The following is a 21,916-nucleotide window of genomic DNA, read 5'->3' as shown; positions in this document are numbered from 1 at the left end:
AGTTCCTAACATCTATTAAGATAAAGACTATCAAGCAGTAAAACCTGGAGATAAAAACGGATACTTTAAAAAAGTGTTCCTAATGCCTTATGATAATATCTAAAAATCTAAAAATTCATAAAAGAAATATCATATGTCCCTTTAAAAATATTTCTTCATCTTCTTTCTTGGGCAAAAGTATGAGCTCAAAGTAATAATTAACTTTAAAACCACAGACTTTGAGAGTCAAGATAAACCAGTTAATTTCTAAATATGAATAATGTTTGGATACTGTCCATGAAAAAAATTATACCTGGTTGTTACTTTTATGTTGTGCTTCACTCTCTGAATCAGAATCATCATCTTCACTTTCTTCAATACTTTGATCTTCTTCCTCTTCATCTTCTAGATCATCTGAATCACTACTACTAATGCCTTCACTTGAGGTGTCTGATGATGTGCCTGAATCACTATCACTGTTGCTGGAACTTTCCATTGCTTTCTTCCTTGGTTTCTGGATAACGACAAGGTAGTTGGCAAGACTTTATTTTTTGAAAACATTCAAGTTTCAATAAAAGGTATGCTCTTTTTAATTTTCAAATGCCATTTTCAATCTTAAAATGTCATTGTAGGAAAAAGTCACATATTGTAAGGATAATTATTTAACAAACTGATCAACTTAACTTACATGACAGAACTCCTCAATAAAAAGTGCAAGCTCTGTCATGTAGAATATTGAAAATATCAATATAGCATATGTGTAGATGTATTCATATGGGTGCTAATCTTCAAAATGTGCCACAAACTAAAAAGATCAGTTCACAAAATGATTCCAACTATGACACATACATCAAAAGTTACACATTTAATCTTCTTTCTTTTTGCAGACAGTGAGTCAGTAGCCAAACATTTACCTATAACATGCCACACACACCTTTCTGGGTGTGTCCAAGACTGAGTTCTTGCCTTCAAGAAACTTACTAGTGCTGGTGATAGGGGAGTATAGACAGATGCTTAACATAAAAACAAATCATTCCATATAATAATAAGCGCTGTAAAGAAGATAAAGTAGGGTAGCAACAGTCTTATGTGGCTGCTTTAGTTAGGGTCAAGGAATTTAACTGTTTATGTTTCATTTCAGAAAAGATTAAAAAAGGTAGAAGACAAGGTAGATAAAAATAAAGAGAGATATTTATTTCTGGAACAGTTAAGACTCTGCAAGAAAAATAAAATCTAAAGCTGGTAGAAAGTGGCATTAGGTCACATAAATGTGAAGTTTTGTGTTCAAGAACACACAATAGTAGTGGATAAAAACAGGAAAAATCATGAGATGAATTATAACAAATTAACAAACCAATCAATTAACTTAGAACTCCTCAATAAAAAGTACAAGCTCTGTCATGTAGAACATTGAAAATATTTATAATTATTTAACAAAGGGAAAGTTAAAATTTCACCAATAGAAAGACTGAAAAGGAGAAACATTGAAATGATGGAGCAAGAAGATTAAGTACAATCTAGGAACATTTAATGGCATTTGTTGATAAAGAACAAAATATAGAAAGAATAACAGTAAGTTACAAAAGTTATGATCTTAACAGAAATACATCCTTTCATGACTACTCAGGATTGGGGAATGAAATACGGTAATATATCTCCACAATAGAAAGCCAAATTGAAGCCATGGTTACAGATTGCAAATCTATAGTCTTTTTATTGTGTCTTCTGAACACTGATTCAGGTAACATTCATATAGTGAGGATAGTCACTCCCGCCATTATATTCTGTTTGCAATGACTCTGTTTTTTTATTTTTTTGAGACACAGTCTTGCTCTGTCGCCCAGGCTGGAATGCAGGGGCGAGACCTCAGCTCACTGCAACCTCTGCCTCCCGGGTTCAAGCAATTCTCTGCCTCAGTCTCCCGAGTAGCTGGGAGTACAGGCACCCGCCACCATGCCCGGCTAATTTTTGTATTTTTAGTAGAGACAGGGTTTCCCCATCTTGGCCAGGCTGGTCTTGAACTCCTAGCCTTATGATTCACCCACCTCGGCTTCCCAAAGTGCTGGGATTACAGGCGTGAGCCACCACAGCCAGCCGTGCAATGACTCTGTTTTAACTGCTCCAAACCAGCTAACAGAAGGCCTCCTTCAAAGATACATACTTCAATAAGCAGATTAATAGTTTCCATCATTTCTTGAGTTTTCTTCCCTCAAAGTAGGATACGCAGGAATGAGAAACTGAATTGGAATTGTATGGGAACCACAAGATGAGAAAGATCACAAGGTAGAGATTAAAGGGAAATAATAATATATTAATATTAAGAGTACCATTTGTTTGTCAAAGAAACAGCTACTTCTTTGCAACCAAAATCTGTTGCAGTTTTCTAAGCATGTATAGCAAGACTGAAAAGCATAAGGTACCTAAATGGAAATAAACATTTTTGTTTTAGTAAGGGACAAGAAAGAAAAGAAATAAGAGAGTGACAGTGATTTAGCAGAGAAAAATTAACTCCTATTTAAATGCCCAAGGAATAAGTGTGTAGCTTTTTATTTAAAGGTGGCATGAGAAATGGGGACTATACTCCCCAGGAATAGTCATCCAGAGGTGCTGGTTCTGAAGCTTTAGGGTGCATAACAATCCTGAGTCCCACTTCTAAACTGGGCACTTAATGTGATTCTGATGCAGGGAGTGTCTGCCGAGCGTACTTTCGCCATGTGTAAAGAGTTCTAGTTTGATAAGGTAACACGTTTAGCACTCACTAAAATAAGGAGAAATGAGAAGTGTGAGTATTAGAGAAATAGGGAAAAGATGGGTTTGTATCACAGTTTATTAATTTTCCCCCATCCAATCTGAGAAAACTTTTCAGAATCCTCTCCTTGAACTTTCATTTCACTGTATACTTATTTCTTTTAACAACAAAACAAATACATATTCAAGGCTATGATGTACCAGGCATAGTTGCTCAAGTCTCTGGGGATACAAGGGTGTGAGAAACAGACACCAGTTCTGCTTAGTGAGAACTAGAAGAAGAGAATCAACAAACAATTTAAATAAATGTTTTGAGTGATAAATACCATGAGTAAAACAGAATAACTGGATAGACAATGTGTGCTGGGGAGTGGAGTGGGGCTTTGCTTTACACGTAGTCATCTCCCAAGGGAGAGCAAGAGCCAATCACCCAAGGACATAAGAGAAGAGCCTTTCAAGATGGGAATCCATCCTGTAAAACTGAAATTCTATACCTATTAACTCTTTTCATCTTGTAAAACTGAAATTCTGTATCTATTAAACACTAACTTCGCACACCTCCTTCCATGCTAGCCACTGGTAACAATCGTTCTACTTTGGTCTATAATTCTGATAAGTCTAAGTACCTCAAATAAGTGGAATCATACAGTACAGTCTTTGTCTTTTTGTGTCTGGCTTACTTCACTTTGTATAATAATGTCCTCAAGGTTCATCCATGTTGTAGCAAATATCAGAATTTCCTTCCTTTTTAAAGCTGGATAATATTAACATGTATGTATGTATGTATGTATGCATACACATGCATCTCCTCCCATATTTTGCTTATCCAGTTATCTGTTGATAAACACTTCCGTTGTGTCTACATTTCAGCGATTCTGGACAATGCGGCTATGAGTATGGATGTACAGAGACCTCTTTGAGACCCTGCTTTCAATTTTGGGGGGTACATACCCAGAAGTAGAATTGCGGAATCACATGGTAATTTAATTTTTAGTTTTTTGAGGAATTGTCATACTGTTTTCCACAGTGGCAGTACCACTTACTATTCCCTAACATGTAATATTTTCAAACCATAAAAACCAGATATGTTTGTAAAGGTTATTTTGGTTGCTGTGGTAAGAATAACTTGTACGACAGTTGGAATAAAACTCATTCAACCTTAAATTGTTTTATTTTTTCTTAACAGGCTGTATATTTTAGTCTTAATTTAATTATTTAAAATATCAATATTTATTCTAAATGCATATGCAGACTATATGAGGGGATTGGACTTAATCAGTGACTTTCAATGAGAACAGCTGAGATAAGTATCCCACCTCCCATGGAAGGTATCAAAATTAGCTGAAGAACATTTTTTTCAAACTACACATGAAAAGAATGAATGAAGCAACTTTTAAAAAAAGTTTTAAAAACTGAAAAAATATTGGGTGCAAAAGTATAGGATTTTCTTCTTTAGTTCCAATGCCCTTTATCTCCATTTTACTTGAACAACCCACTCCCACAAACTCATGCTGAACCACATATCATCTGAAAGTGCTGTTCTTTTGAAATCTTAAGTTCTAGCATGCCTCACTTGAATAGACTATCTCTCTATAATGTTATTTCCACTTAGTTGCCTTAGACACTAATATGGTACCTCAGAATCTATCTCTAAAACTGGGCAGAAAGAGGTGCCTCTGTGAGTTTTCAAGTATGTTCTCCTAGTAACAGCTTTTAGTATGACAGCACTAATTCTGTTTAGGAATGTCAATGCAGGTTCCTCATTAGAACTAAGTACAGGAACTGTGTCATATTCATGCCTCCAAGGTCTTGTACAATGCCTTACACATTGTAGAGGCACCAGAGATTTTAGTTGATTTTAGCACTACTCCTTAAGAGGTAGGATAGCATAAGGGTTAAAAGTATGGGCATTTAACTTTTAGAAGCACATATAAAAATGCATCCAATGATATGATGTCTGGGATTTGGTTCAAAATAGTATGGGAATCAGAAATGGATGGTTTCAGTCAGTGTCTGGCATCAGAGAAACTGGCAGCAGCTCAGAGACAGGCCCTTAGTGCTTACACTAATGAGACTGCCATTGAAACAAATCCTATGGGAGAAGAGCCAAGAGCAGGTAAAGAGCAACAGGTGAAGAGTATGACACTGATACCTGTGTCCCTGGGAGGAAACAATTAAGAATATTTTATCATGTTTGCTTGAGTGCTCAGTGGTGTGGGTTGAAAGGGAAATAAAATGGTTGTTTTGGGGTCTGTATACAGTACTTTTGCATTTTTGTGATGGGTACTGTCAAGCTTCTTAGCATTACCAGATGGCCTTCCCCCAAGTCTTCATATAAGCATGCTATACTCTGGAAAATGTTTTCTATTGAGAAGGAAATTTAAAGATTTAGAGGAAATATATCTATGAAATATGCTCAGCAAAAGAAAATAAATGTATTTGTTCAGTTTTGTTTCATTTGTTCTCGAAAATATATGGAGCTTGGTGCTGCCTTGAAAAATGATAAAGAAAAGTTTGATAAAGTAGTTCTTATGGATTACAAATTGGAGTATAAGAGGCATGTAGCTCAGATTTAAAGTTCAGATCAACGTCATCTGCAGTCAGTGGCTACCCATATCTTGCTATTCTTGTTATGATGTATCAGAAGCTTCCTGTCACAATATTACAGCTGAGATGGTGAAGAACATCATGTGTGTAGGATCACAAACTTTTGACTGTCTTCCACTGGAAAACCAGGCCCTGAAAGCAGTTTTTATAAAACAGAGAAGAGAAGACACAACTCTTATCATTGTTTCCCAAATGTTTGCAGTTGATGACAAGGCTTTAACTCGGACTTCTCATTCAAGAAGAAATCAGAAATTGGAGCAGACCAAATCCACTGATAAGAGTGATCTAATACATAATATGCTAGGTCATATAGTTAGAGGCTTCTCAGCTTACTTGGTTAGATAAATGAAACCTGGACTCAGTGATGACATACATTTTATAAAGTTGAGATGTCACAGCTTCTGGCATAATGTGGAAGAGGGAATCCAAAAGTGTAGAGTGATCAGAATGTAGAAATAAATTTACCACCTGCAAACTGCATACCCACCCTACTACTGGAACCAGTTGAAGAGCCAACAAGATCTACTCTGGAGGAAGAAACCACATTAACAATCAGAACAGGAAAAATTTGACGTAAAGAATTATGGATTAATAACAGAAGATTAACTACTAGGAGTGATAAAGTGACCTCTAAATAATACAGGCAAAGGAGATGTAGGAATATGTACTTTTCATAGGGCTAAGGTAGAATAATGAAATAAAGATAAACTTGGAAAAGGGACTTTTTCCTCCAACCCCTTCATTCACCCAAGGCTGAGTTTCACACTTTGTAGGAGAAGATGTGGCTATTGCCCATTGGATGGCAGAGAAACTCAATGAGGTATCACAGTCAAGGCTGACACACATAAAACACTGCTTGCTAAGATACCAGAAAAACATGGCTGGGAACTTGTCAGTTACAGTGGCAGTAAAATTAGCTTGAAAGCCACCTACTTTCCGAAACTTGATAGTAAACTGCCTCCTGAGATGCCAATGAAACTCACTAGATGGTGTACTAGTCAACTGGGTCTCCCGACCACCACTGGATCTCCTGGCCACCACCAGTAGAGAAGCTGTCAGCCAGCAAGGAAGCCACCCATTGGCAGCCACAGCATAATTAAAAGAAGAAAACACTAGAACCAGAAAAAGAAGTCCCAGCCACATGTGGTTGCTCATGCCTATTCCAGCACTTTCGAAGGCTGAGGCAGTGGATCCCTTGAGCTCAGGTGTTCAAGACCAGCCTTGACAACATAGTGAGACCCCATCGCTGCAAAAAATATAAAAATTATCTGGGTGTGGTAGCATGCACCTGCAGTCCCAGCTACTAGGGAAGCTGAGGTGGGAAGATAACTTAAGCCTGGGAGGTGGAAGTTGCAGTGAACTGAGATTCTGCCACTGCACTCCAGCCAGTGCAACAGAGTCAGACCCTGTCAAAGGAGAAGAAGAAAGAAGAAAAGAAGAAAAAAGAAGAAAGAAGAAGAAAAAGAAGTACCATCTTCTTCCAGTGTTCTTCCAGGACTGTCTACTAACAAGGACTAAGATTGCAACAAGTGGCAAACTGGAAAAGAGTGATTTAGAGCTGAGAGGCAATAAATTGATAACTTGCAAAGTTGGGGATATATATGAAATAAAACTGGCCATGATGTGATAACTGTTGAAGCTGAATAATAGGTACAAATGATTATTCTGTCTACTTTGTGTATTTGAAAGTTTCCATAATAAAAGGTTTTCTTATTCACTCTTTTCTAAAGCACTGGAGTTAACCCACTTGCTCTCAAATCCTGGCTCAGTCACTTAGTGGCTAATTATTTTGGTGCTTTGCTTCTCCATTTGTAATAACAGTAGCTACTTCATTTCAGATATAAGGAGGAGTCAATATATATTATATGAAAAGCAATTAGAGAAGAGTTGATATGCAGTAAATTCTCAATACATTTTATCTATTATTACTATTTGTATTATTTATACTTGTACTGACACCATAAATACACATATCTATAAAAATAAAAGTTGGTAATTCATAAGAAATTAAACCATAGATTTTGTTGATTTGACCTTCAGAATGCTAATCTTATATATATACATCTGTTATATATGTCCTTCCAAGAATAACTTACCTTATCCTTGATTTTGTCAACTCTAGCATCCAAAGGCTGGTTTTTGCTTTGTTCCTGATTACATTTTCGATTTCCTCCACCTGAGCTTGTACTTTTAGTTTGTCCCATGGAACTTGAAGCAGTAGTGGATAGTACAGATGTGTTGATACCAATTACAGATGATGTATTATTTCCATTTATTGACCCATTTATTCCTTGAAAATAAAAATAAACATGCTTATACAACGGAATATTATTGCATCATTTAAAAATGAAGTGCAGATATATGTACAATTGGATGAACTTGAAAACATGATAAGTGAAAGAAGACAGAAAAGGTCATATTGCATGATTCCATCTATATGAAATATTCGGAATAGGTAAACCTATAGGGACAAAGTGAAAACTGATGGTTTCCAGGGGCTGAGGGAGAGGGGAATGGGGAGCAACTGCTTAATGGGTATAAAGTTTCCTTTTGCAGTGATAAAAATGTTTCAGAACAAGATAGAGGTGGTGTTGTACAACATTGCAAAAGCATTAAATATCACTAAATTGTTCACTTTAAGATGGTTAATATTATGTTAAGTGAATTTCACCTCAGTTAAACAAAATGTTTAGAAAGATAATGAAATGCAAATGTTCTCCTTTTAGAACACACTCTGTAAAACACTTAAGTGAAAAGAAAGATAATAAACCATCTAAAATGTTGTTATAATTTTCAAATTATATTCTAAGAAGTTATTAATTGCAGAAATATTAGTGATCATTTAAAAAACAGTACTAGGTTATTAGTTTTAATGAAGTTAATACTTAATTACAGAAGTAACACACTATATTGGGTTACATATAGAGAGGTAATGAAATACAGAGGAAAAAGCAGTGGAATTGGGCTAAAATCCTGACTAGGCTACATCCATATGTAAGCAGTATTCTCTTGAACAACTTATTTGACTTTGGCTGTAAAAATAAAATACTTCTAATCTCAAAGAATTATTGTAAGAATTAAGCAAGAAAATGTGAAAAGGTCTAGCATAACACTATAAAACTGTTATTAAGGCCGGGTGTGGTGGCCTACGCCTATAATCCCAGCACTTTGGGAGGCTGAGGTGTGAGTATTGCTTGAGGCCAGAAGTTTGAGACATCTGGAAACATACAGAGACCCTGTCGCTACAAAAATTAAAAATTAAATTTAAAAATGTAGCTGGGCACTGTGGTACATGTCCTTAGTTCTTGGGAGGCTGGGGCAGGAGGGCTGCTTGAGCCCAGGAAGACAAGGCTACAGTAAGCTATGATCACACAACTGCACTCCAGCCTGGGCAAAAGAGTGAGACCTTGTCTCTATTAAAACAAACAAACAAAAACAAAAAACGAAAAAAAGGTATTAAACCTGAACATTATGAAAATATATGAGAATGGAAGATTTATAGCCCTTCACTTATGTTAATGTGGATACCTTTTTCGGAACCATTTCGATTACTTTTTCCTGAAGTCCTTGAATGGAATGAAGAAGAATCATGATTCTGGGCTGGGGGAGCAAATAGTGGTGGAATTCCCAGTAATGGTGGAAAGAAGGTTGCTCCTGTACGTGTATGAGCATCGGTTGTTCGCCACCATTCTGCACCTCAAAACCAAACAAACCAACCAAACAAAAATATATAAATTAACTTTCCAGTTAATATCACAATGGCTTTCTATGTTTTATTTCAAAAATAATTCAAGTTTCATCTTGGAACAAAACTGCTGAATTGCTCATACTTCTGATTGTTTTCCTAATTTTAAACAGTAGAACTTGTACACTTAACACTCTTCTCATTAGGCCAGTATCTAAGGATCTTCACTTGGCAGCTTTGTGGAGTTCAAGCTTGGAAAGGATAAAGGTAGTTCACAGTTTAAAAAATGAAAGTGAAAACTAGGAATATGAAAGAAGTATTTCACTCTTCGATGACTTATCCCATTCTCATCTGTTTTAAACCCTTAGAATTTAAGTTTACATCTACAACTTATGTTAAGACTTTCCTCAAATTACATACAATATAAATCTGGCTCTGATAAATCAGATAGTCTAAATAATAATATAAGACTACTGTAATCCACTATACCTTAAGTACATTTATGGAAGAAAACTTCTATACTTAAAGATAACCATGAATACAGCAAAATCAGTAGGCCTTTTTATGTTCTAAAAAATAAGTTCTCAAAGGAGATTTCAAAAACAAGTAATTTCACATTAAAATATAAAAGATTTATAAAGCCTCTCCCCTTAAAGTTAATGATGAAAGCCTGAATTTTGTTTTTACTTCCACTCATAAATTACAGATAACAATGATTGTTTTATTGATATAAAATGACCAGTGGTAGAAAATCATTCAATAAATGGTAAATACTTAAAGAGTGTCTCTTTAAAGTTTTAGAAAAGGAAATAAGCCAAATTTTACACATTTTTCAAGGCAGGATGAAGTAATCTTGTATTGCCCCATCTAAAATCTCAAAAACAATCTCCTCCAACTGGCTAGTCTGCTAGATTATCAAATCAGTTATTATCTTTCAGACCAGTCTTCCAAAAGATATGGGGTATTTTTCATTGACTGTGACAACCATAAGAACATTAGAGGAAAAATCCCCACAACAATACAGTACTGGAAAAACTCAAAATTGTCAGGCTATTGTATTATATAATCGTTAAAACTTTTCTAGGAATATCCTTCATTAAAAATAGAATGTAAAGTGTTATGCACCTTCATTATCTAATGGCAAAATCTGTAGTTTAAAAGAAAAGTGAAATTTTCATGGTAGCTGCCAGTTTCAAAAGTCTGAAAAACAGTATAAGTAGAAAACTGCAAAAGCTATTCTTCTGCACTGCAGTAAGGTGTTACTAGTAAAATGATACCAATGTATACTCAGCCATGCCTGAACAGTGGGAACTGAACCAAGAATAACTATACAAAAGCATTGATCATTTATCCACTGTTTAGATGAAAGATGTACATTTAGATAGGAATAAAAAGTATGTGTTTTGGGCTTGTATCAGCACAGTCAGAATCTTGTTATTTATAGGTTTGAAAGCTAGGTTCTACCTAGCTGATAAAAAGTTACTGTACTGAGGACCAGGCACAGTGGTTCACACTCGTAATCCCAGAGCTTTGGGAGGCTGAGGTGAGAGGTTCACTTGAGGCCAGGAATTTGAGACCAGCCTTGGGCAACAGAGAGAGACCGTGTCGCTATAAGAAATTTTAAAAAGCAGGGAGGGACTGAGGTTTCCCAAAGATATTTATATAATTTAACACACAGTCTGTAATGAAAGTGGAATTCAAAGACTTTGTAAACAACCAAAAAATTGGTAAGGTAATCAAAGTCTAGTAAGATTCAAATATTTTAGACATAATCAAACTCAGAAAAAAAATTTTAAAAAGTACTCGAGAATGTCAATGGTAAATAAGCACATAGCTGGGTGTCATGGTGCACTTCTGTAATCCTTGCCACTGGGGAGGCTGAGGCACAAGAATCACTTGAGCCTGGGAAGTGGAGGTTGCAGTGAGCTGAGATTGCACCACTGCACTCCACAGCCTGGGTGACACAGTGAAACTCTCTCAAAGAAAAAAAAAAGTAAATAAGTACACAGTAGAGATTAGAGAAAACAATGGGAAAATGTGTGTTATAAATAACCTGACACCACAGAAGAAAATACAAAATAAGAAAATAAGATTAGTTAAATAAAAAGATGCGAATGGTAGAGCTTCTGAATATAAACTTTACAAATGTCTGATGTTATTTCATAGGAAATAATTTTTGTTAAGTGACAAGCTTGTCTTCCAAATTTAGGAAAATAAACAAAATTTAGTCACAAATCAGCTTGTTGATAAAATGAAAAATACAAAATAAGGATTACATAAATCAGCATATGGTAAATTTCTAAGTATATTCAAAAGAAAGAACAGCATAGTAGCAACATTTAACTTTTTTTTTTTTTGAGACAGATTCATGCTCTGTTGCCCAGGCTGGAGTACAGTGGCCTGACATGGGCTCACTGCAACCTCCATCTCCCGGATTCAGGTGATTCTCTTGCCTCAGCCTCCAGGGTAGCTGAGATTACAGGCATGCACCACTATACCTGGCTAATTTTTGTAGTTTTGGTAGAGATGAGGTTTGGCTATGTTGGTGAGGCATCAAGTGATCCGCCTGCCTCGGCCTCCCAAAGTGCTGGGATTACAGGCATGAGGCACCATGGCCAGCCAATATTTGACATATTTATCTCAGAGTCTACTAATAATATTTCAGAGGACATAATAGATCTCAATTTGAACCTAGAAGATTTAGCAGAATTTAAAAATCATTCATACTTGATAGAGCCAAAAATACTTTGCAAAAATTCATGGTAATTTAGTATTAAAATTAATTACCAAAAAAATTACAAATATTTAAAAAATTACCATGAAATACTATGTCAATATAAAATGGAAATAATTTTATTATGCTAATATCCATTAAATAATTTTATATTTATTGATTTAATCTGAAATGCATAATATTTTAGAAAGTACAGAAAATGTAAAAATAAATTATTCCTCATTAAAAATTCCTAGTGATATCTTCCTGTTTTGTTCTCATTTATTTACTGGGTGATTTAAAAGTCTGGCAATTTGGTCACCCTTCTGAATAAAGCCAATTATAGAAAATTTATATTTAAGTTACTGTATGAAACTGCAAATTAAACAAAATGAATCTTTGAAAACTAGGCATAATCTATGCCCATCTGGCAAAAAGTATGCTCATCTAGGCATACTTTTATCACTAAAGACTCTGTCTTGCAATTGTCTGTTTATCTCCTAAAAACTGTAAGCAACATATAATATAATATACTATGTTTATTCTTCTGTTTTTGGCCTTGTGTGCAGAGCATAGTAGACGCCCAAAGAATTTTGTGCATTCAATGAATAAGTGAATAATTTATTTTGGCTGAGGAAGCTATCAAATTTTTTTCCATACAGAAGTATCAACATTATTGAAATCCAGATGAGTAATTTTTTAAATGTGTTAACCATCATTCTAGTACAAAAGATATTTGATTTTATAATATAGTATTTACATTGTGGTTTAGAAAAGTTCAAAAGCAACAGTGTAATAAGCCATGATAAAACAATACAAATATTTAAGATATCACTATCTATATTGTTATTTATTTTGATATTTATTCAGTAAATTCAGATACTTATATTTCAGTAAATATCTGTGGAATGCTTATCTTGCTAAGCAACCATGCTAGAAACTGAATAAATTCCTATTAATATTTTTGAAGGAAATGTTAAAACTTGGTTTATGACTTCTTTAACTATCTACTCACAATACTCCTTAGCATCCCTGCTTCCCAGACAACTAAATTAAAGAAGTAATATGACTCAAGAAATAGTACTTGAAATATACATTTAACCATCTAGCCTTTCTACATATAGTTTTAAAAACACTTCTTTCCTTTTAAGAAAACATTTGATAAATTATTAACCATTAAAGTAGGCAAAATAAAATAATGATAGTTACCAATTACGGACTAATTATGTGCACCAGATACTGTACTCGGCACTAAGTATGACTTAACTCCTTTAATCCTCACAAGAACCCTGTAAGTCAGGTACTATTATTATGATCCTCATTTTTCAGATGAGAAAACTGATGCTAAGACGTCAGATAATTTGTTCAAGGTCACACAGCTATGAAATAACAAAGCCAGATTTAAATTCAGGCCTATTTGTCTCTAGAATTATGCTATAATGTTTTAAGTTATTTCACATACACTAATACATGCAGACCTTACTAAAATTTATTAAAGTCAAATTATATCTACAGAAAACACATTCAAATTTAGGCTTTCAAGATAATATAACAAATTAAAGCATGTCTGTCCAAAGTTTTAATTAACTGATGTCTTACTGAACTACTAAATCCTCATAATCTATAGAATTTTGGATAATACTGGTCCTCTTGCCATGTAAGTGGTACAACTCTCTAGTTGTTTTGATCAAATACAGAAAAACAGGCTGGGCACAGTGGCTCACACCTGTAATTCCAGCACTCTGAGAGGCCGAGGCGGGCAGATCACTTGAGATCAGGAGTTCAAGACTAGCCTGGCCAACATGGTGAAACCCCATCTCTACTAAAAATACAAAAATTAGCCAGACATGGTGGTGCGTGGCTGTAATCCCAGCTACTCGGGAGGCTGAGACAGGAGAATTGCTTGAACCTAGGAGGAGGAGGTTGCAGTGAGCTGAGATTGCACCACTGCACTCTAGCCTGGGCAATAGAGCAAGATTCCATTTCAGAAAAAAACAAAACAAACAAACAAAAAACAGAAAAATAAAGAAAGGTAAGAGTCTAGCTCATTTTCCTCATGGTGAAGAAAAGTGAGAACTTGAAATAGGGGTGTAAAAATACTCATAAAAACAACTTCAGGCCGGGCGCGGTGGCTCAAGCCTGTAATCCCAGCACTTTGGGAGGCCGAGACGGGCGGATCACGAGGTCAGGAGATCGAGACCATCCTGGCTAACACAGTGAAACCCCGTCTCTACTAAAAAAAAATACAAAAACTAGCCGGGCGAGGTGGCGGGCGCCTGTAGTCCCAGCTCCTCGGGAGGCTGAGGCAGGAGAATGGCGTAAACCCGGGAGGCGGAGCTTGCAGTGAGCTGAGATCCGGCCACTGCACTCTAGTCCGGGCGACAGAGCGAGACTCCGCCTCAAAAAAAAAAAAAAAAAAAAACTTCAGTTTCACACTAAGTAATTTTTTAAAAAATCAAATAAGACTGAGAAAAATTCATTTAACTCTACATTTATAATATGTATACTTTTCTGTATATTGTACTTCAACAAAAAACATGAGAAAAACTTGCCTGAATTACTCTGTCCTGTGACAGACACCTATTTCTCTAGTTAAATACCTGGATATCTAATTAACTGCTCTGCCACCTAACACACTTAGGGTGTTTAATTTTTTGCACATGATAAACAGGATTGAGCCAATTCTTGTACCAAAGTTTTAAATACAGCAGGCATTAGACTATTCCTTTTGTTCAACAGACAAATTACTGCTTGAACATTCTCAAGCTTTCCTCCTTTCCTTGAACACTGCTTGTAACAGATGTTTACCTGGAAAAGATGCTAGTTGGGGATGTGCGGCTAAGGCTGTGGGTGTACCAAGTGTCCCCAAACCACCAAATTCTGAATGCCCTGAGCTGGCTGAATGTAGACCAAAGACTGGGTGGCTGACCATTGGGAAGGCACTCGACACTGTGGACAGGTTAAACGGTTGATCCCCAGCTGTTCTGAATAAATGTCCTGGGAGGGAAAAAAACACACTTAAAGTTGTACTATAAAAAACAGATGAGATTTATCTGATTTCAGTGTTTGTAGTTAAAATTTATAATAATTTACCTATTACATTTTTATTTTACCTTTTTCCTGCTGCATTTTCTACTCTTCAAACCCTATGAAATGTTTCTAGAAACATGAAGGCATGCTAAAAATCATTAAAATGAATGGTATAACTTTACTTACTTTGAATTTGAGATTTGAGAACTGATGTTTTAAGTAAATAATTTTCACTAGGCCGGGCGCGGTGGCTCACGCTATGTAATCCCAGCACTTTGGAAGGCCGAGGCGGGCGGATCACAAGGTCAGGAGATCGAGACCACGGTGAAACCCCGTCTCTACTAAAAATACGAAAAAAAGCCGGGCGCCGTGGCGGGCGCCTGTAGTCCCAGCTACTCGGGAGGCTGAGGCAGGAGAATGGCGGGAACCCGGGAGGCGGAGCTTGCAGTGAGCCGAGATAGCGCCACTGCACTCCAGCCTGGTGGACAGAGCGAGACTCCGTCTCAAAAAAAAAAATAATAATTTTCACTAATTAAAATTGTCTGACCTGAGGAAGTGAGGCCAATTTTCTCTTAATATATATACATTAATATATTATCAATATATTTTACTTATAAAAAGGGAAATAAAAAACATCCTATTAATCTAAGGTTGAAAGCCACTGAAATAAGTACAGGATCTGTCACCAGGTCAATACTCAAATTATTATACACTCTAAGCAAGGCGATCCCAGTTTCAATGAGCCAGAGTTGAAGCTCTGTTCTCTAATACAGTCATGAGTTGTTTAATGACGGGGATACATTCTAAGAAATGCATTGTTAGGTGATTCTGTCATTGTGCAAACATTGTACAGTATAGTTACACAACCTAGGTGGTACAGTCTACTACACACCTAGGCTATAGGATACAGCCTATTGCTTCTAGGCTACAAACCTGTTCAGGATGTTACTGAACTGAATACTTTAGGCAGCTGTAACACAATGGTAAATATTTGTATATCTAGACATATCTCAACCTAAGAAAGGTACAGTAAAAATATGGCATTATAATCTTAGGGGGCTATTGTCATATATGTGGTCAGGCATTGACTAAAATGTCATTATGTAGTGTATGACTGTACTTCTTAGGTGAGAAGAGTATCTCGATACCAAAAAGGGAATATATTCTAGTCTAATAAAACAATGCACAAGACAACGTAAGTACTTAATAAATTTACAAAGATATTTCTAAATGAATTCACAAGTGGTTATCAATATAAAAATCATTTTTAACTTTCTCAGAGTAAGACAATGTTCAATTCAAATGAGTCTGACTTTTTAATTCTATTTTTAATCTAAAGAAAATCTAATAGTAAGTGTTACAACTCCAGGTTGGAATGTTATATGACAACAAACATGACTTATTTTTCATACTTTGTAGGAATTTGGCAGAAAAATTTTCTAATACTTGGAAATCCTCCCTTTACTTCCAGGAAATAATTAAGGTACCCTGTCTTGTGATAATAGAATATACTCTAGGTTATCTTAAGAATTTACTGTGTGAACAGTATTGTGCTCTGTGTTAAAATTGGAATAAAGCTTCCTTATTATCTCTTGTTTATATTATATCAGTCCTGACTGTACACTGCAATTTAATTAGTTTTAATATAGTATGCGTGAAATTTATAAATGTAAGTTAAAAATAGTATACTTATTGTTATTATTTAGTTATCAACCAAATCTCTTCCCTTGGCTTTCTTGCTTCCTGAAAACCAAGGGGTAGTCCTAAAAAATGGTCAGAGTGTACCCTCCAAAGTCTGATATAAAACCTATATTGTTTATTAAAATAATGCTATATTCTTTACTGAAACAGGAGGATCTGAATGACTTTTAAAAATAAGATTTAAATAAATTGCATTAAGTATGTTTTTTATCAGGCTATTTAAGAAAAAAGTTCTGAATCAGGATAGTGCTCCCACTACAACAAAGCAGTAACTAGATTTCACAGGGAAAATCCTCAAAATGTCTTTACAAGGAAGGCCCACAAGGAAACTGTGAGGTAAGAGGACAAGGAAAGGGCATAAACTTGGGTATCTTTTCTAAATCAGCTAATCATTGTTTTTGTTGAATTGGTTCTTCTGTGTATCAGAGTGGACTGCATTAGAACTGAGGATGAGTCAAAATAAAACAGAGTATGCTACTGCCAAAAAAGGCTACCCAAATGTCACTATCTTTAAGACCAGTGATAAGCTACCAGAAATACTGTGTTAAGTTTTTTTTTTTTTGTAAATTCTCAGAAACCCAGCTGGTTTCTCAAAAAAATGAGCTTGTAACTGTAAAAGCCAGTTTTTACTTTCATTTGTTATTACACATAAAATCTCTGGTTCTCACCAATCAATTCAACTTCCTGACTCAAATGTACTTAAATGTTTTATTTATAAACATACTATGATCAGTTTTTTTCTTTCTCCATCAATTAGTGTGGTAAGCAAGTTGAACTGAACATTGCAGTTTTGGAGAATCTGGGGTCATCTGTAATTTACGTTTTACAAATAACAATTCCTAAATTATATCAATTATATGTATTTAGTCATGATTTCATACAAAGAAATTTGAGGGAAGTAACTTCAAAACTACAAAAGCTATATTAAATATTATAAAAATCCAGAATAATTGAAATTGTCAAGAATTAGAAACTGATAGAAACACTTCCGTAATCACTAATTGTAATTACAATTAGTTGTAATAAATAATTGGTAATAATTGGTAGTAGTAATAAATAATTGGTAGTAATAAATAATAAGTAATACATAATTGGTAGTAAGCAGCATTCTTAGACACATAGTTACAGCATTAATTTCATTATTGGGAAGAAGCAAACAAGCTAAACTTTGTAGTATCACAAGCAGAAAACATAAGCAATAAGTAAATGAAGTTACCACTCTTGCAGCAACAATTAAGAACCAATGATACATAATTTACCAACAAAAAGTTATTTTTTAAATCTAAAAGGAATGGCATCTGGAAGCAACTGAGTAGAAAGTTTCAGCAAAATGAGCTGCATACATCACAGATTCCAATGAAAAAAATATATAGATCTGTACACAAGAATGACATCCATGCCTGGCAAGAATGCAGAGATGGGCATTCAGATCAAGGCTACTTCAACTCTACTTCCTAATTCTTTCTTCTAAAATTCTTGGTTAAAATAGTTAAAAGCATGGAAAGCACCCTTAATGACGACTGAATCTTACAGGTCCATTCTTTGCTGGTGAGAAAAAGACTCACCTCTATATTTAGTGAAGATCACTTAACATGATTATGGTAATACCACGCATTAACAAAATACCCAAGTAAAAGACTTCCTGTGTTTCCTGTGGGAGAAGTTATACTACAGAAGGGAAATAATTTAAGAATACATTTCACAATTTTACTATATTTTGCCTTTATAGCAAGAATTGAGAACTCAGTGATATTTTTAAAAAAGTAATCTTTCTCATTAAAAAGTTCTGTAATGCTATATATATAATTTTAATACTGTTTTTCTTCCACCTTTTATAAAACACAGATAGTAATTCCGTGTAAAAATCTTACATAATTACTCTGTTATTTAACAGTTTCTGTAATTTAAACACTTCATGAACATACCTATTAAACATCAGGTGCTATGCTTAAGTAACTGGCCTACAAGGATGAGTAAGACAATCTCTGTCCTCAAGGAACTCATGTTCTGAGCATAATTTAAACAGTGCAAGACCATTTTTATACCATAATGTATAAAACAAGTTTGTTAATATTTCAATATTACAAATTGGTATGGTCATATTCAGGACTCAGTAACACAACCCAAACACCTAAAACAGTGTCTAGTACATAACAGACATAAAATAAATTTTTTTAAATGAATTAATTCACTACTCATTTAAAGCAGAAGCAGCCTATCCATGGCACTCATTCCAAAGGCTTTCAATCATAACAAAAAGTTGTCTTGAGTCTTTATGCAAACTTGCAGTTATGGTTCCTAGATTCCTTTGCCTTATTTCCTTAACCCCTCGTCCTAATTTGTTAATGTTACCACTGGCCCTTTAGTCCTCCTTGATTCCATTTAGGTCATATGTTGGATTTGATCACACAAAATCCTACCACCTCCAGGATCTTAAACTCTTATTTAAGTTTCATCCTTGAACCACAATTTTCACATTTCCATTCCCTTATTTCTCAACATGACCTTTAGCCTCTCCCAGGGCCACTCCTTGACCTTATCTGTCTCTTTCCCACTCAATACCATCAATATCTCTCCTGTGTTAACCTTAAAGGAAAAGTCTTATACCTGCTATGTCTACTTCCTCCTCACTTCTCAGAATGTCTCAACATTTGTGCCAAGCCCCAAGCCTCCCTGCCACTTGGTCTGTAAAATGGAAGTTTTCCTAATCACTAGATCCCTCTAATCTTTCATTCTCAACCTCTTATATAAGTCTGGCATTCCTGATTGCGTCTTTCATATTATTTTTTTTTTGACATGGAGTCTCACTGTCACCCAGGCTGGAGTGCAGTGGCACAATCTCAGCTCACTGCAACCTCTGCCTCCCGGGTTCAAGTGATTCTCCTGCCTCAGTCTCCCGAGGAGCTGGGATTTCAGCTGTGTGCCACTACGTCCAGCTAATTTTTTTTGTATTTGCGGTAGAGACAGGGTTTCACCACGCTGGCCAGGCTAGTCTCAAACTCCTGACCTCATGATCTGCTTGTCTCGGTCTCCCAAAGTCCTGGGATTACAGGCGTGAGCCACTGCGCCTGGTCCTTTCTTTTCAAAACCCATTATCATCCTTAAGATCTAGGTCATGGAATGCTCTTGATCCTCTTCTTAACTATACATCTTTCAATAATACTATCTCCTTTATTGGATTTTCTTTTGCTTTTTTCCCCCTAAATGTAAAGCATTTCTAAAGATTTTGTCCAGCTATCTCTTTCCTTCTCTTATGCTTTCTCCTTCAATATTTCACATGCTTATAATGTTTAAACTATCACCTCTATGCAAATGAATTATAAGCCAGGATTTTAGATCTTTGAGGCAAAAACTGAATCTTATTTAGCTCAGGATTTCCAATAATCTGAAACACAATAAGTACTTAATAAACTGTTTCTCACTGCTGTATTTTTGGTCACATTATTTCTTCCACTTGAGAACCTCCAAAGCCTACATAACATGCTCTTTGATTTCTACCCTTTATAATTATATTCTTTACTATTTCAAAAACCTATTGCTCAAGAAGTATTCCTGAATCTCCAGACAGATATGTTTGGGGCCTCCTTTCATTGTTCATGATAGATTATTGGCAATTTGTCCTTTATCATACCCTTACTAGGGTATAAAAGTTATGAAGGAAACAGCCATTTCTTAACCATTTTTACTCTTTACAAAACATTGCACAAAGCAAACTGTTACCAGTTGGCAGAGACAACACTTCATAATGCCTGTTATAGGCATCTCCAAAACAATAGTTTTCAATTCTTTTTTTCACTCTTCTTTTAAAAGGCTAGAATAGCCGGGCGCGGTGGCTCAAGCCTGTAATCCCAGCACTTTGGGAGGCTGAGACAGGCAAATCACAAGGTCAGATGGAGACCATCCTGGCTAATACAGTGAAACCCCGTCTCTACTAAAAAATACAAAAAACTAGCCGGGCGAGGTGGCGGGCGCCTGTAGTCCCAGCTGCTCGGGAGGCTGAGGCAGGAGAATGGTGTAAACCCGGGAGGCAGAGCTTGCAGTGAGCTGAGATCTGGCCACTGCACTCCAGCCTGGGCGACAGAGTGAGACTCCGTCTCAAAAAAAAAAAAAAAAAAAAAAAAAAAAAGGCTAGAATAACCAGGAATTATTCTTTAAATGATTAAAATATAACATGCCACTTTGCTCCAATTGCAAAAGTCACTCACAAGGTTAGGAAAAGCTCACTGGGTATTTAGAATGATGTCTCTTTTGTGGCTTTAATCTTTTTATACAGCAGGGATTGCTGTTTTGTTTACACCCTTGGTCCATTGCCAGGAAAATAACCTTAGTCTTCAACCATCTTAACATTTCAAACTACTGTTCACAAGGAAAATTCTGATCATAGACTGATGATGGCTCAGTCAATCCTATAATTACATTTAAAACAAAGCATATTCAGTATTAATAAAAAAGAAGAAAGATACTTTATTTCGCAAAACAAAATACAACTCAAGTCAAATAGGCTCTATTAACCTTATGAGTACAAAACAAAATTATCTGGATATTACAATGTTCCACTTTTAGAAAAGCAAATGTTTCTCATACTAATGTACTTAATATCAACAGATTTATTGCTCACAAATAAAACCTGTCTTGATGAAAACTTTTGAGTTCTGCTGAGAGAAGACATTTGAGTTCTGCTCAGAGAAAACATTTGCAAGCTGATGAATGATATCATAAAACAATATTTTTAGAAGATCACAATTTTTTGGCAGATATTAACATTCAAACATAGTTTCAATATTATGAATGTAAATATTATTTTAGTTCCTATTTTAAGAGAGGTAACTGTATACATTTTACATAATAAAAATTAATATACATCTGCAATACCTATGTTCTCAGATTATAATGAGCTGAATAATTTTCAGCAAAGCTTTTCAAATTCTACTAGCCAAATCAAATCACTACATATAAAAGTGATTAAAATCAGTACACAAATGCTGGTGTGTGGCAGTAACAAGGCATGGTAACTACAAATGTCTTTATTAGTATTAATGAATAATTAATTAAGGTTTTCTACCTGAAATTGTACTGAACTAATGCTTTGAATCTAAACTACCAGTGAACAAAATCTCCCATCAGTAAGGAAAAGTCCAGAAAGTAAATAAAACAAAATAATTGTAAGAACTAAGTATGTTAAAGCACTCAATCTTTTTAAAAGTCAAGAAAATTGCTTACTATGACATAACTTTATGTTTTTTTGTGTGCTAAAAATGTCTTTTAATCTTTCAATGCTACACAAAATTGTTATATCTTGTCTTCAAATTTTGTCTCTAGTTCCTTAAAATGGTAAGCATAAATTTACGACGTTACAAAATCAGGCTCTAATGTACATCTTGCAAAGTATGGCTATTCATTAAAAATGGTAGTATATTCAAATACAGTTGTTATGAGGACTTTAGTTAATATCA

At 35.2% G+C, this 21,916-nt stretch overlaps 1 protein-coding gene across 24 annotated transcripts in view; it reads right to left on the bottom strand.

Moving 5' to 3' along the window:
• BAZ2B (bromodomain adjacent to zinc finger domain 2B) overlaps positions 1-21,916 on the bottom strand; it is a 343,885-nt gene that overhangs the window by 156,974 nt on the left and 164,995 nt on the right. For 21 of the 24 annotated variants that reach the window (XR_004441758.1, XM_033231356.1, XM_033231373.1 and 18 more), the window contains 4 exons: positions 14,541-14,729; positions 8,863-9,030; positions 7,431-7,624; positions 293-493 (listed from right to left, as the gene is read on the bottom strand). Coding sequence is in view for 23 of the 24 variants with exons in the window: in XM_033231356.1 (XP_033087247.1) it covers positions 293-493; positions 7,431-7,624; positions 8,863-9,030; positions 14,541-14,729 (752 nt within the window). In the remaining variant the exon portion in view is untranslated. The remainder of the gene's footprint in view (positions 1-292; positions 494-7,430; positions 7,625-8,862; positions 9,031-14,540; positions 14,730-21,916) is intronic. The other 3 variants (XM_033231361.1, XM_033231377.1, XM_033231375.1) reach the window with 2 other exon arrangements.

This window comes from Trachypithecus francoisi, unplaced genomic scaffold (assembly GCF_009764315.1).
Source record: "Trachypithecus francoisi isolate TF-2019V2 unplaced genomic scaffold, Tfra_2.0 Lachesis_group13, whole genome shotgun sequence".
In the NCBI taxonomy this organism is placed as follows: Eukaryota; Metazoa; Chordata; class Mammalia; order Primates; family Cercopithecidae; genus Trachypithecus; species Trachypithecus francoisi.
This window is presented reverse-complemented; position numbering and strand designations above follow the sequence as displayed.